At 43.0% G+C, this 16271-nt stretch overlaps 1 protein-coding gene across 5 annotated transcripts in view; it reads right to left on the minus strand.

The window, feature by feature from the left end:
• Window positions 1–16271, minus strand: part of LOC139046702 (sulfotransferase ssu-1-like) — a 91231-nt gene that overhangs the window by 3643 nt on the left and 71317 nt on the right. For 3 of the 5 annotated variants that reach the window (XM_070521442.1, XM_070521443.1, XM_070521441.1), the window contains exons 2-3: window positions 14587–14702; window positions 11444–11692 (exon numbers count right to left, since the gene is read on the minus strand). In XM_070521442.1, coding sequence (XP_070377543.1) covers window positions 11444–11686 — 243 coding nt within the window. In that variant the 5' untranslated portion in view covers window positions 11687–11692; window positions 14587–14702. The remainder of the gene's footprint in view (window positions 1–11443; window positions 11693–14586; window positions 14703–16271) is intronic. The other 2 variants (XM_070521445.1, XM_070521444.1) reach the window with 1 other exon arrangement.

A 16271-nucleotide genomic window follows, 5' to 3' on the forward strand; every position in this document is an offset into this window, starting at 1 on the left:
TTGGTTATTTGTGCGTTAGAAGCCGTTGAGAGCGTTGACTCCTAATAAATAAGTTTTCCTGCGTCAGCGGTAACGATTTGTCCTGGTGGGTTGTCGCTGACCATAAATATGATTCGATAGTTGACTTTCATCGCGCATGTTTGCAAGTGCTTCCATGTGATGTATGTCTGCTACAGCACCTGTAGTGTACATGCGGTCTTGTCTTCATAATAAAGATTGCTATTGCTTGTAGCGCTGTTTCTTTTCTTTTTATATATGCCTTCTTGCGCCCATATTACGTTTCACGCTGCACAAAAAGTGTTGCTGATGAACTTTAACCCGTGGTCAACATGCCGCCAGGTTTTATAGAAAATGCGTGGCAGACGCTGAGAACCAAATAAATTCAGCATTAAAACGGGATAACCTTGCGAGTTAGACTCATGAACAGGAATTCGGCGTCAACCTGATACTTTACCTGAATAGACCACAATTTGACAAAAGTAATTTGGGTGCGTAGGAAAAGAAATATATTAGTGTGTAAACCTGCGATTTGGGAACGTCCGCTGAAGCTACATGGTTACTAGGTGTGTAATATTCTTAAGCTGCATGATCGCTAATATTCCGTGCCCAAACTGCGGTTCTTCGGTGTATCCTTTGTTTTGGACTACGAAAGTACTACTCATGCACTGGTCCCAGTCTTCATTCGCAGCACAGTGCTAATCTTAAAGTTTTATTTGAAACAACAATGGCAAGTTTTTCTATTATTTCTCTGTAATTCACTAGAATGAAATTAGTTTTGTGTATTACTGGTACCATACGTGGTAAGGCACAGCCTATTAATTATGTATATAAAAGAGATTGATTGTTCTACATAACAAGTGCAGTGGTCGGCGCTGTGGAAATAGTCAACACGTATGTTGTAAAGCACAGTGAAAAGAGAACAAAGACACGGTTCATGAAACGTAACAAACACAGAGGGTTCGTATGCGCCGCAGTGAGTACACATGTTTCAGAAATAGTTCGTGATATGTCATTGGAATTGTTGCATTTATAAGTTGCGTAAATGTGCTTGTGATGATGACGTGGCAAAGCATTATGCTCATTGTAGCGTAGCAGAGTGCATGCCAAGCGTGGGCACACCAACCAGCCGCATGCACGTGCACAAAACAGTCACAAAAAGAAAATCATGTCAAATAGCCATATTGCGAAAGCACCACCTGCCTCGCAATGAACCCGTTGACCGTCCTCGATACGTACTGTTCACTACTTGTCGCGTGACTGTGCGATTCACCTGGCAAGATGATTAGACATCGCAATTGGCGACGCAGCAGAGGGTGCTAAGAATCACTGGCTCCGGACAGGCCGCCATTGGAATATGAACCTGGCAACGTTTAACGCTAGAACGTTATCTAGTGAGGCGAGTCTAGCAGTGGTATCGGAGGAATTAGAGGGAAGTAAATGGGATGTAATAGGGCTCACTGAAGTTAGGAGGCCAAAAGAAGCATATACAGTGCTAAAAAGCGGGCACGTCCTGTGCTACCATGGCTTAGCGGAGAGAAGAGAACTAGGAGTCGGATTCGTGATTAATAAGAATATAGGTGGGCACATACATGAATTCTATAGCATTAACGAGAGGGTGGCAGTTCTTGTTGTTAAACTTAATAAGAGGTACAAAATGAAGATTTTACGGGTCTACGCCCCTACATCAAGTCATGATGACCAGGAAGTCGAAAGCTTCTATGAAGACGTGGAATCGGCGATGGGTAGAGTGAAAACAAAATACACTATGCTAATGGGCGACTTTTATGCCAAGGTAGGCAAGAAGCAGGCTGGAGACAAGACAGTGGGGGAATATGGCATAGGCACTAGGAATAGCAGGGGAGAGTTATAAGTAGAGTTTGCGGAACAGAATAATATGAGGATAACGAATACCTTCTTCCGCAAACGGGATAGCCGAAAGTGGACGTGGAGGAGCGCGAACGGCGAGACTAGAAATGAAATAGACTTCATACTCTGCGCTAACCCTGGCATCATACAAGATGTGGACGTGCTCGGCAAGGTGCGCTGCAGTGACCACAGGATGGTAAGAACTCGAATTAGCCTAGACCTCAGGAGCGAACGGAAGAAACTGGTACATAATAAGCCGATCAATAAGTTAGCGGTAAGAGGGAAAATAGAGGAATTCCAGATCAAGCTACAGAACACGTATTCGGCTTTAACTCAAGAAGAGGACCTTAGTGTTGAAGCAATGAACGACAATCTTGTGGGCATCATTAAGGAGTGTGCAATGGAAGTTGGTGGTAACTCCGTTAGGCAGGATACCAATAAACTATCGCAGGAGACGAAAGATCTGATCAAGAAACGCCAATGTATGAAAGCCTCTAACCCTACCGCTAGAATAGAACTGGCAGAACTTTCGAAGTTAATCAACAAGCGTTAGATAGATGACATAAGGAAGTATATTATAGATAGAATTGAACATGCTCTCAAGAACGGTGGAGGCCTAAAAACAGTGAAGAAGAAACTAGGAATTGGCAAGAATCAGATGTATGCGTTAAGAGACAAACCCGGCAATATCATTACTAATATGGATGAGATAGTTCAAGTGGCTGAGGAGTTCTATAGAGATTTATACAGTACCAGTGGCACCCCCGACGATAGTGGAAGAGAAAATAGTCTAGAGGAATTCGAAATCCCAAAGGTAACGCCGGAAGAAGTAAAGAAAGCCTTGGGAGATATGCAAAGGGGGAAGGCAGCTGGGGAGGATCAGGTAACAGATTTGTTGAAGGATGGTGGGCAGATTGTTCTAGAGAAACTGGCCACCCTGCATACGCAATGCCTCATGACCTCGAGCGTACCGGAATCTCGGAAGAACGCTAACATAATCCTAATCCATAAGAAAGGGGACGCCAGACTTGAAAAATTATAGACCGATCAGCTTACTGTCCGTTGCCTACAAAATATTTACTAAGGTAATCGCAAATAGAATCAGAAACACCTTAGACTTCTGTCAAGCAAAGGACCAGGCAGGATTCCGTAAAGGCTAATCAACAATAGATCATATTCACACTATCAATCATGTGATAGAGAAATGTGCGGAATATAACCAACCCTTATATATACCTTTCATTAAATTACGAGAAAGCGTTTGACTCTGTCGAAACCTCAGCAGTCATGGAGGCATTACGGAATCAGGGTGTAGACGAGCCGTATGTAAAAATACTGAAAGATATCTTAAGTGGCTCCACAGCCATCGTAGTCCTCCATAAAGAAAGCAACAAAATCCCAATAAAGAAAGGCGTCAGGCAGGGAGATACGATCTCTCCAATGCTATTCACAGAGTGTTTACCGGAGGTATTCAGAGACCTGGATAGGGAAGAATTGGACATAAATGTTAATGGAGAATACCTTAGTAACTTGCGATTCGCTGATGATATTGCCTTGCTTAGTAACTCAGGGGACCAATTGGACTGCATGCTCGCTGACCTGGAGAGGCAAAGCAGAAGAGTGGGTCTAAAAATTAATCTGCAGAAAACTAAAGTAATGTTTAACAGTCTCCGAAGAGAACAGCAATTTACATTAGGCAGCGAGGCACTGGAAGTCGTAAGGGAATACATCTACTTAGGGCAGGTAGTGACGGCGGGTCTGGATCATGAGACGGAAATAATCAGAAGAATAAAAATGGGCTGGTGTGCGTTTGGCAGCATTCTCAGATCATGAACAGCAGGTTGCCATTATCCCTCAAGAGAAAAGTGTATATTAGCTGTGTCTTACCAGTAGTCACCTATGGGGCAGAAACCTGGAGGCTTACGAAAAGGGTTCTACTCAAATTGAGGATGGCGCAACGAGCTATGGAAAGAAGAATGATAGGTGTAACATTAAGGGATAAGAAAAGAGCAGATTGGGTGAGGGAACAAACGCGAGTTAATGACATCTTAGTTGAAATCAAGAAAAAGAAATGGGCATGGGCAGGACATGTAATGATGAGGGAAGATAACCGATGGTCATTAAGGGTTACGCACTGGATCCCAAAAGAAGGGAAGCGTAGCAGGGGGCGGCAGAAAGTTAGGTGGGCGGATGAAATTAAGAAGTTTGCAGGGACGGCATGGCTACAGTTAGTACATGACCGAGGTAGTTGGAGAATTATGGGAGAGGCCTTTGCCCTGCAGTGGGCGTAACCAGGCTGATGATGATGATGATGATGATGATTTGCGATTAAAAAGTGTCCGGAGTGAAGAATGAGCTCAAGGGCTGGTTGGTTCGGCCCACTTTATCCCTGCTTTATAACGGTACCGCTATAAAGCAGCACCGTTATAGCGGCGCTGCTTTATCAGCACCACTATAACGTGGAATGTTTGTTTGCATCCCTAGACGCCATTTGCAGTTATTTTTACGCTGTGAGTAGAGTAGTGCAGAATCTGCTAGCCCATAACTACGACATACAAAAGGGACGTCGATGCCCTCCCCCCCCCCCCCTCCCCCCTAGGAACGCTGCACTAGGTAATGCATTCCCTTAGAAAGAACGCTTGCCGAAATATCTCATTTCTCAGGGTAACACTCGGTGACGGTTTACATTACCATTTATTTTTGTGCTGCTCTCTCCCTCGTTTTGCACGCTATCTGTGCTTTATCCTACTCTCGTTTGCCTTTTTACATTCCCCTAGCTCTTGGGTTTCTTTGTCGTTTGTTGGTCGGACTATGCTATTTCAGCTTCCCAGGTATCCGTTCTTAGACCCCTTTTTCACCGATATACCAAACAGCCCGCAATGTTCATCTTCAGGCAACTATCGTTGTCACCGAATAAGAACGATAAGGCAAAACTACACCACTTGGATAGCATGAGGTGCGGGTATCGAATTGAGAGGTTAATGTGAAACCTGCGATGTGCAAAATAAGGCACAGTCAGCAGAGATTGCTTGAGTCAGGCTATATTTTATGCACTTAATCAGGGTATGCTCAAACCAGACTTTTTTCTGTGTTAGGCATATGGTTTTAATACTGAACATTGAAAGAAAAGCCTTTAATGGTCTGCTAGTCCCTCAAAAGGCGTGCACTGAGTGGACGTCATGTGATCTTTAGCATTGATGATATCATATTGACTAGCTTTTGTTTTGCGCACTTATTTGTCCCGCGAAATACTGCCATGATATACCACTTTTCTTTAAAAGGATGCTTTCCTGGAATTTACATTGAGGTGGGCTAAGCTCATGGAATTTATTAACTGAAAAAGTGAACCGATGCTCACCCGCTCGTTCAAAGCAAAGGACCACAATGTCTACCTCACCACATACATATAGGCAAGGCTTCGACATCATCTGTAGTATTTTAAAACCTTGTTGGCAAGTTCTAACTGAACGGAAGTCAATTCTACTAGCATAGAATGAAAGAGTTCACACTAGCTGGGTTCATTTTTGTCTCTTTGACTATCGCGATCTGTGAGAAGTCTTTGAATAAGTTAATGCGTGAAAATGTCGACATTCACTTCTTTTATTTACGGTCGCGTTAAACTCCAGCATGAGTAACGGTAAACGTTCTGCGTGACGGTTAACAAACCAGTATTCAATGCGCACCCAGAGAACCTTCCGAGGCGCGAGTGTTATGGAAGAATCTAAGGGTGACGGTGAAGGCCGGATCATATCAATGTCTACCATCATCTGCGCAGCTTTCTTGAACCATATATATCGCTCTTTAGACGTGATGTAAGGGGGTTTTCGGATGCAGGCCCCTTGGAACCTTGTGAGGCTTCATTCTCTTCTGGTAACTTGCAAATTTTACAAATTCAGTACACTTAGTTGAAGCATCCCCCACACACTTGACAATCCGCAAAGGCACTCTGTCTACTCAGCAGTGCTTTTTGCCTTGGTAGTCGTTTGAGTAAGACCACGGCATCTGAATATACATTATCTATCTCATGCCTATTTGTAACTCGTGGAGACCGAAGTCATAAGTCATAAACAGGATAGCCAGTACCTAAGTAATACCTTGGTTAAGGTAGAAGTCGGCGTTAAACACCTGCTGATTAGAGGATACCACTTTCGCCTTGCAACCTTGAATACCTAGCTCATTTAACTATACTCGTGGACAACTTTCGGTGGCAACGAAGGGAAAGCTACCGAGGCAAAGTGTGCACAAGTGACAGCGCTTCCGAAAAGAGTCCCATGTTTTAATCCACGTCATTAGGCAGGAGCAGAGAAAACAAACACTTTATTAGCAATAGTTAAATAAGACAGAATACAGCACTTAGTGTAAATGTTTACTTATTTTGCGACTTTTCCCTTCCGCGTCTAGGAAAACGCGATACCGTGGCACGTGGAGGCTGCGTCAATTCAGCCACTGCTCCAAGCAACCAAAAGCCCTGTAGAACGCTGCCGGACTACTTGGCGTGGTAGCACTTGTGCAGCAGGCACGAGCCTGTAGCTTTCACTTCATTGCCACAGAAAGTTGTTGGCGAGTATAGGTGAGTGACATCTGCTTACCATCTTGGAATTTATTACAGACTTAGAAATGCCGCCGTCTACCAAATCTACCACATGTCTTCCTTCCACTTTGATGAAGATGTGAAACACGCTAGAGGAAGTTAAAAAGTCGTGTTTAGTTGATCGGATCGGTACGATCATTCTTGTTTGCTAGTTTTTGTAGACGGGAGGCCTTGGACATCGTTTCCTAGGTTATTCGCCCGATTGGCTGTAGCACATCAAGTTGTCTGTGTGACTTCTACGGTTGCTTAGTTCTGGCTGATTACGGCTGCACCAGTTCGCGTCAGTCAATCTTAAGCGATTGCTCGAGTTAGCCTTAATTTGATACCATCAAGTACATGGTTCTTCTGAAACCACTGTATGCCACCTATAAATTCAAGGGATAAGTTCAGGGCAGAAGAAAGCACTCTATGCGTCAGCAAGGCTACCACTTCAGAAATGGAAAGAGTAGAGCCAGCTAGCATGAAAAGGCGTCGTTATTCTAAAAAGTTGTCGACGAGCAAACTCTGAACCTAAAGTAAAGATGTCTAGAGACCAGATTGTTGGTAAATTCATGTTTATGGCCGCGCGCCATGTACCCACCATTTTGGTGTATGAGCAGAAATCATGGGTTAATGAGCAGCATATGATTGGAATTATAGTGCTTATAACTGCCTATTTACGTCATTTTCGCCTGTATATACATATTTTTGCTTTTAGCAACAAAAGTGCTTTTTCGGGGGCATCTTGTTATCGCGATAGCAATTATAGAAACGCTGCCAGCCAATTTTCTTCGCCGGCAATGACGTCAATGTCGCCGTAAGGTTCCATATAAAGTGTAAACGCGATGAGATCGTGGCCGCCCGCTTTATGCAGTAGGTGCGAGTTAATGCTCATGGTGTCATAACAAGTTCATTGTGAGAACTTGCTCATAGTGCCAGAACAAATGGATCGCACTTGTTGTCTGCAGTATGCCAATTGACACAAAAGCAGTGTCTCGCCTTTTTAGCTGAATCCTGCTATCGATGGATGCAGGCACGTACCCAGGATTTTTTTTCGGGGGGGGGCCCACCACCTCCATCATCATCATCATCATCATCATCATCATGTTTATGTCCACTGCAGGACGAAGGCCTCTCCCTGCGATCTCCAATTACCCCTGTCCTGCGCCAACCGATTTCAACTAGCGCCCACGAATTTCCTAATTTCATCGCTCCACCTAGTGTTTTGTCGTCCTCGACTGCGTTTCCCTTCTCTTGGTACCCATTCTGTAACCCTAATGGCCCGACGGTTACCTAACCAGCGCATTACATGACCTGCCCAGCTAAATTTTTTCCTCTTGATGTCAATTAGAATATCATCTATACCCGTTCGCTCTCTTATCCAAACCGCTCTATTTCTCTCTCTTAACGTTATGCCTAGCAATCTTCGTTCGATCGCTCTTTGCGCGGTCCTTAATTTGCTCTCAAGTCTCTGCCCCATATGTCAGCACTGGCAAAATGCACTGATTGCACACCTTACTTTTCAATAACAATGGTAAGGTTCCAGTCAGGAGCTGGAAATGTCTGCCATATGCGATCCAATCTATTTTTATTCTTCTGTGAATTTCCTTCTCATGATTCATTAATTGACCTAGGTGATTAATGAGTGATTAATGGGTGATTAATTGACCTAGGTAAACGTATTCTTTCACAATTTCTAGTGGCCGACTGGTGTTCCTGATCTCTTGTTTCTTTGCCCGGCTATTTATCATTATCTTCATCTTCTGCATATAAATATTCAACCCCACTCATGGTCCCATAATTTTTCAATTCTTTAACGTCTCCTCTTTTGTGGTTTAGTATAATGTCTGCATTCTTCCAGTTTTCTGGGACCCTTGCAGCCGATAGACACTTCGTTTAAAGAGCCGCCAGTTTTCCAAGCATTATGTCTCCTCCATCTTTGATTAAATCGGCTGTTATTCGCCCTTCTCCTCCCACTCTTCATCGTTTCATGTCTTGCAGGGCCGTTCTGACCTCATCGCTAGTTATAGGAGTTTCTGTATCCTGTTCATTACTGTTTCTAAGTGAGGTATCGTGACTCCTCTGGGTACTGTATACAGGTCAGCTTAGAATTTTTCCGCTGCTTTTACTATATCTTCGAGATTGCTGATGATATTATCCTTCTTATCTTTTAGTGCATGCACCATGGTTTGTCCTATGCCAGGTTTCTTTTTTACTGATTTCAGGCTGCGTTCATTTCTTACGGCTTTTTCAGTCTTTCTCATGTTATAGTTTTGAATATCAGTTATTTTCGCCTTGTTGATCAGTTTTGACAGTTCCGCGAATTGCGTAACGCTGTGCGGCCGCCAGTCCCATACAACCGCGTAGAGCGCAGGACTCTGCGATTCTAGACGTACTGCGCTCACTGCGAAAGGTTAGAAAAACACCCACATAAGCACAGCAGAGAAGTGGCTACGTGAGGCGGTTCCACCGATAACTGTAGTAGCGTCATTCAAAACAAGTAATTGTTCTCCACTTCCGGCGGCGTTTTCCCTACTTCCTCTTTAAATAAAAAGATGTCGATCCATAAATATTCTCATAAACAACGGTTAACTTTTTATTGTTCACTTTTGCTTGCAGTTTGGTTGTTGCCTTGGCTCTCTCCCTTAGTAGATCGCTTAATTTCTCAACTCCTTGCGATTTTTGTTTCCAGTTGCCAATTTTGCACGAAAAGTGACATACAATTAGGGAAAAGCAGACGAGGTAACGGGCGACAGTCATCTTGCTTATGGGTTTAAGGGTTATTGCAGGGTTTCATGATGGACGCTCTTTCACATTATTTTATTTCCCACCTTATCTAACCCGCATATCACGTGTATATGGTTCCGGGCATCTGCCAGCGTCGCGGCGAGCCGTAACTCAAGGAAATAATGAAGCAAAGGGAAAAGTTAAACGCAATTGACGTTTTCTCCGGCCGCAGCTCGTTCCATGAGAGTACAGACCAGCTGAATAACAGCCGCATCCCTCTCCTGGTCCTAGGATCAGCCTAAACAAAGAAGGTTGAACTAACAAAAGCAACAGCTATGCGCATCACGGTTGAATAGATGGTGACAACTGAACGCATCTCGAGTTAATCACGCGGGTGTGGAATCTATGAGAAAACTGTCCTTCAAATTACAAGAGATGCCGATAACTACCGCCATCTAAAAGGAGTGAAAAAGGCAGCATAATGCTGACCGATGAACAGCTGCCAAGTCTCAACATTGATCTGGCGGCGCTTTAGGAATGTGTGAGGAGTGGTGGCGTGGGTGGGGATGGGGGGGGGGGGGTATACCACTTGATTTCGGGGGGGGGGCGGGCCCCCCCCGGGGCCCCCCCCTGGGTACGTGCCTGGATGGATGCTATCTTTAGATCTGACAAGTGAACGCTACCGCCGTTTCACACCCTGAAAATGGCCCGCACGCATTTATAAATTAAAACAGGTCGTTGCTTGAGAACAGCTTATAGTTCTTATTTCTGCCCCTATATTAACTAAAATGAGGCTTTACGTACATGTCTTATGCGCCGAAAACCTACATTCTTAGTGCCTACAAATCGAGCTACTAGTGATGTCTCGTCATTTACTAGGTTGCTCGGGGATGTCGCCAGGAATTGTTCCACCCACTGTTTCCAAGAGTTGCCTGCTTCTTCTATAATGTAAGCTGGCACCACTTTTGTGAAACACATTTGACGTAAACAGGCATGTTAGCAATATTGTCTCCAGAGCGCGCCTTCTTGCCAGCAACATATTTAAATATGCAAGCCATATGTTCGTACTTGATGACCTGCTGGCCAACGCACTGAGCTGCACAAGTTTATTTGCGATCTTTTCAGCACTTGGGTACCTAATCAGCGGAGTCGCCAGTTGGTTCTTTTGCACAATTCGCCGTAGCTTGTATCTCGAAAGCTTTGATAAAGAGCCTCACCTCTTCCGTCCCAGACGGAATGCTTTTGGTGCACCGGTTCAACAACTAGGTCATCCAGCTTCTCCAGGCGCGGGGTAACCTTTACGTAATTCCTTCGGTGAAGTACAGTACTACCCATCTAAGACTTGTCCAGAACTAAGCTCACTAGTTTTGTCTAGCTGAGTTCGCGGGGTGACTCCGCAGCTAGCTTATTTCGGGCTTAACGATCGGAGAATTTATCATTCTCAGCACAGATCTCACCAAGGGAGAACGTCGCCCACATAATAGATTCGAGAACGGGCTGCGTTACGATACGTGGCATTCCTAGCTCAAATAGTAGAATACAAAGCCTCACTGGGAACCTAACGTCTATCATGTGTGTCTCTTATATTCCGCCTTTGTGTTCTTCACTTCCTTCGTCAAATCACTGCTTATTTCCACCTTTTACTAAAGGACTCATACCGTGTCAATTTATTAATTTTTTCAGATGCTCTGAGCCATTTCGAGCAATGAAACAAGTTAATTTGTCACATACGAAATTGAAGAGTGCCAGCAGAATCCCTGCAACCATTGCTTTGGCCGAGCGCTCGATTCAAGAGTACACAACAAAGCATTTTCACGCTAAGTTGATACGTATAAGAAACGCAGACTTGGACAGTTGCTAACAGAGTTAGATTAGCAAGGACAAATGAAATGACGTGACCTAAGTGAGGAGAATCTATTGCATAGACGAAAATATTGGAATAAGTCTGGACCCGACTTTGTGGCTGCTTTCACGTCATTTAGTTGTTTCAACCAGCTCAAGTTCAGACGCTTCTGTTCAATGATACGTTGCACTAACAGGAGGTTGGACTACTTTGCCCGAAAAGGAGGTATTTGAGCGACTTCTATTATTACGAAGTAGTATACAAGTTTTCGTTACAGTACGTTTCTCTGGTGTAGGACAATTGATGAGTGCTCACAAAACCAACCTTACTGTGCACTATCACACAAGTCGTTTAAAGCCTAGATGCACAACATGCCTTATATTACGAAAAACACAATCATCGCCTATATTTTGCGACTACAATAATGTCAAGCTTACCTGCAACTCGAGGTGAGGTAGGTGCGTGGCCCGTTCCATAAGAGGAGACGGTGGCGCCCTCTTGTGGAGAATGTGGTAGATTATCAGTTGCACCCAGGTGTCTCCGCATAAGGGAAAATTTGTCACGACGAAGATGTCGTCGGCTTGAGGCTGGTAGGACAGCGCCGAGCGTGTATTCTCATCCGGGTAGAATTTGCTAATGAAGGCACTGCTCTCGCCCTCTCGGTTACTGTTCCCTGGCATGGCTTACTGCAAGACAAAGATGTTAGTTCAGATGTCACCAAACAAAGATAAAGAGAATCAGGCTTTTTATAAGATGTGTGATAATCTACTGCCTCCTTACAATAAGAGTATATTACATCGAAGGTACTAGTGGTACTAAAATCATTTTATCATGCCATGCACGTGTTTTGACAGTGTCCTGAAAAAAAATCCTATTTCATTTTGTGTGATTGTATCTATTGAAAATGTGGGAGCGACTCTTTGGGTTGAAGTGCAGACGAATCTTGCACTACCAGATTTATTTAGGGCATAATTAAAATTGGTAAGAAACGTTAATCACCACCTAAATAAATTAAATACACGAAACTTTGTGTTCATATTAACTCAAAGAGTTCCTTCTTTCCTATACACACAAAAACGGCAAATGAACAATTTTATTTTCAAGGCACTGTGACAACACGCAAATAACGTTTAAAGTCTATTTGCATTGGCACCTTCGGTATTAGCAGGCACTTGTTTCCACCCTGTTTCGAGTTGCTCTAATGTGTTTTTTTTAAGTTTCCCGCTGGTATGCGGAAACACTATTACAAGCAATCTTATATTGGGACGAAATTGGCTCTGTTACGAATTTCTAGTGCACATAACGACGAGAAAATGTGCTATTACAGCTTCTGCAAAAAAAAAGAAAACGAAAGCTCATAGAAACGCTGTACCTCATTTTTAAAAAGTAAATATGAACCAGACAGTAACATATTAAGCGAGGTACCTTATGAGCAATGTGTGGTTACGAGAAAGTTTCAAGTGCAGCAGTGAAGTAAGCGCTTCGGGGAAAAAAAACGGATTAAACACGCGCTCGGAAGCCCTCAGTGCACTCTTAACTGCCCTGTTTTACCGAGGTGTAGAACATAGTGCGGACGTGCAGCCAAGTTAGAAAAGGTGTGTGGAATATATTTCACCTTTTAGACCTAATACGGGTCGTCGTACATAATTCTGAATACGCGTTTTCTGAAAATTCTGTACATCATGTGAGCTTCGTAGTAGGCATCCACGATGTCAGAGCTGAGCTAAGCCATTCACCTTAGGTATATTTGTTACGTATAAGGTTAGATAAAGGTGACGTACAAGGAAGATTCAAAGTTATAGGGATAACTGGGACCTGTATATGTAATCGCTCTGGAGTGTTATAAGCGTTTCTCAACTACAAACTGCTATGCGGAACTAATTGTAACCGAAATGAGATTTACTAAAAGCAGGTGGAATATAAGTGCGGATGTGCAGGCAAAGTGACGCGTGTAGATAATATACAGATTTTGTGCAGCAATCTTTCAGGAGCTGCTCGAAGACGCGATACAGCCGCTATTCACTGTTTTCTAGGCCTCCGAATGAACTCTAAGACACATTCAATGTATATTTCGTCAAATAAGGGCATGTTCAGAATGTTTACAAAATCGAAGTTTCTTTATTAAACAGGCAAAACCTGTTTGAATGCGCTTAAATGTTACAGGTTGGGCAGTGTCACTTGAGCCATAGGTTTGGTAGAAGCATGGATTCAGCATGGATTTCAATAAGGACGCTCTTGTGAAACACAATTATTTGAACTCATAACTGACCTTCATCAAGCTGTTCATGACTGCATAAAAATCGATGCCATATTTATTGACGTTAAGAAAGCATTCAATAATGTTCCCCATTCTCGCCTAATGATGAAACTTATCCGGCTTAACATACATGGTAAAACTGTTAATTGGATCTCAAGTTTTTTCACCAGTCGCTACGAATTTGTTTCCGTTAGTGATCAGTATTGCGATTTAGCGCAAGTTAAATCTTGCGTTTCTCAGGGCTCCGTACTTGCACTAATTTTATTCTTAATTTACATTAATGACACCAGTAACAACATGACTTCAACATTTCGATTGTTTGCAGATGACTGAAATGATTACCTCTGAAGATACTAAATGGCAAATTTTTTTTCTAAAAGAAAAACTACGACATTTACTGCAGCCAGTAACGTTCGGTTCATATTTTATGAACAATATGTGCATACAGAATGTGTCTACGTTAGAATATTTGGGAGTGATTTTAACTTCTAACCTTACATGGAATGATCACATCGATGAAATAATTTCGAAAGCAAATAAAATACTTCGATTCATTAGGCGAAATTTGTATTTAGCAAATCATTCGACTATTAGCTCAAACAGCAATAGTTCGTTCAAAGATAGAATACGCTTGCATCATTTAGAATGAAAATCAGGCATACCTAATAATCAAGCATGAGTCAACAAAATAAAGCACCACGTTTCACCACTAAGACCTACTCTAGAACATCCAGCATCATGGCTATCAAATGGTCGCTCCAATTACCCTCTGTTGAAAAACCACGTCTGTTAGCACTGCTTTCCCGCTTCCACAGATTGTATCATACCCTATAATCCTTTACAGCATCCCATATCAAACCGCCGCAAAGAATTTTCCCCTGCCTCGACCATCCCTTCAAAGTGCGTCCCATGTTTGCGCGTACGAATCTCCTTCGGCAATCACCGCTATTTCTTGCTATTCATCACTGGAACAAGCTGCCAAAAGAAATTCCTCCTATACACGATCATGGCTCACTTGTAAGCCATATGAAACGCAGTTTAAATACGCACGTCTGGTAAAAACAGAATGTTGTGTTTTTGACCCACTGTAAATGCATTTACATTCTTTGTACCAAGTTTTTTTTTCAGGTTGTATGCATTTCTTTCTCTTTCTTTCTTCTTTATTTTTTTTTGTGTTCGATAACGTATACTACGGTATTCTATATTGTTATAGCCCTCCGCTTGTGTTTGAAATATCTTCTTGTTATCCCCGCGCCCCCTATGTAATGCCCGCAAGGGCCTTACAAGGGCGAAAGTGAGTTAGAAAGGACTATATATACGAACGGTTGAGCTCTTCTGCGTGCTCCTGAAGGGATCTCGTCCGTTTCCCACGGCTTGCGGACCAATCAGTGATTCACGGCGGCTTTCAGGTGGATCAAGGCGGAAATGTTGTATCAGACCTGTAGAAAGGACGGGTAATTACCATCGCCGTGTTAACAACATGCGGCTAAGCGCATTCCGCAGAACCTAGTTCTACTACCACGAATTTCGAGAACCGCAAGAAAATTTATGAATATTATACAGATTAGGTGCATCTTGATGCTAGGAATACAGCGTTGTTTGTGTTCATTTGAATCATGCTGTATTTGTCACCTTCCAATCTGTAACTAATAAACAATATAAGCTTCTATTATCTGTCATGTAAATACTGGATGTAAGCAATCGAATATCGGCCTTCTGGAATACGAATCGAGAACGAATATCAAGTATTGAATATCAACTAAAGAAGCGCAGGCGCTCGTGTTTACAGCAGGCATATCTATTTCGGTATAATTAGGAAAGCTCTCGCACTGAATAGACAGTCAACTATCAAGGACAATTAGGGTCGTTTTAAAAACAAGGTCACAACAACCGTCATGAAAAGAACTGCACGAAAAGCCGCTTGACACCGTTAGAGCGTGGTGGCAAACAAGCTTTCCAATAGTGACGGGCTGCTATGCGACCATATTTGCACAAATGCAAAGCAAATTGTTGAAGAAAAAGCAAACGTTATGGAAACGGAAAAGAAAATGCGAATGACGTATTTGTGCGCCCTTGGCACGACAGAGGGCATGTTACAAGGAAAACAACCCTAGTTGTAACGTAAAAGACAAAACTGCGACATGACTAGACTGCGAGAAAGACTAATTGGCAGTTCAGAAGCAAAAAAAAAAAATGGTACGCGACCCTTATCTTTGAATTCGGTGTCTCTCAGTCACAGTCGCACCTGCACACTGGTGTTAACTTTAGGCGAGCGCAAGGCACGGACCGAACTTGGAAGTAGCTGTTTGCCATTAAGTAGCCGGTTAAATGTGAAGCCACCCTCTCGTACGTGACGTAATTAGTGACGCCATCACTTGTGCATTCTACTTCCGGGTTTCTCAGGAATTTCGCCAAAGTCGTGTTTACGTGGCGAGTCTCGAACGTATACGCTAATGTGCGCGGTAATCAATTATTTGTAATTAGTTCTGATCATTAATGGCAGACATTTCAATACCACAACTTCTCATTAAAGCTCTGATACATCTATAAGAAAACCCACGAATATTTACTGTACTATTTTTTCTATTTTTTCCGATATACTTTAAACCTTCTCCCCAGTCGTCTCAGGAGGTGGATCGGAAGTGCTGCTTAAGAAACTAGAGTGTCACACGGTGCTCGTGCAACTATACATAGCCTGATGTCCCGTATTGGAAGAAAAGAAGGGGTACCAAAGAGCGCGGTTTTGTAACAACGCTTCCACGTATTTGCTAGTCAGAACAATATCAAACAAAGAAACCAGCTTATAAAACCAATATGAAGAAAAAGAAAGGATAGGGGAAATTTTTGTAAGTCTTGAATAAATGTGAAAATGACAAGCTCAAGCACAATGCAAGAAAAAAACAACTTGCTGACGGTGAGAGCCGTACCCGCAACCTCCGCATTACGCACGCGCTGCAATACGAATTGTACTACGGCGACGGCAGTTCCCACGTCTATGCATTCTTGGG

This window comes from Dermacentor albipictus, chromosome 7 (assembly GCF_038994185.2).
Source record: "Dermacentor albipictus isolate Rhodes 1998 colony chromosome 7, USDA_Dalb.pri_finalv2, whole genome shotgun sequence".
Classification (NCBI taxonomy): Eukaryota; Metazoa; Arthropoda; class Arachnida; order Ixodida; family Ixodidae; genus Dermacentor; species Dermacentor albipictus.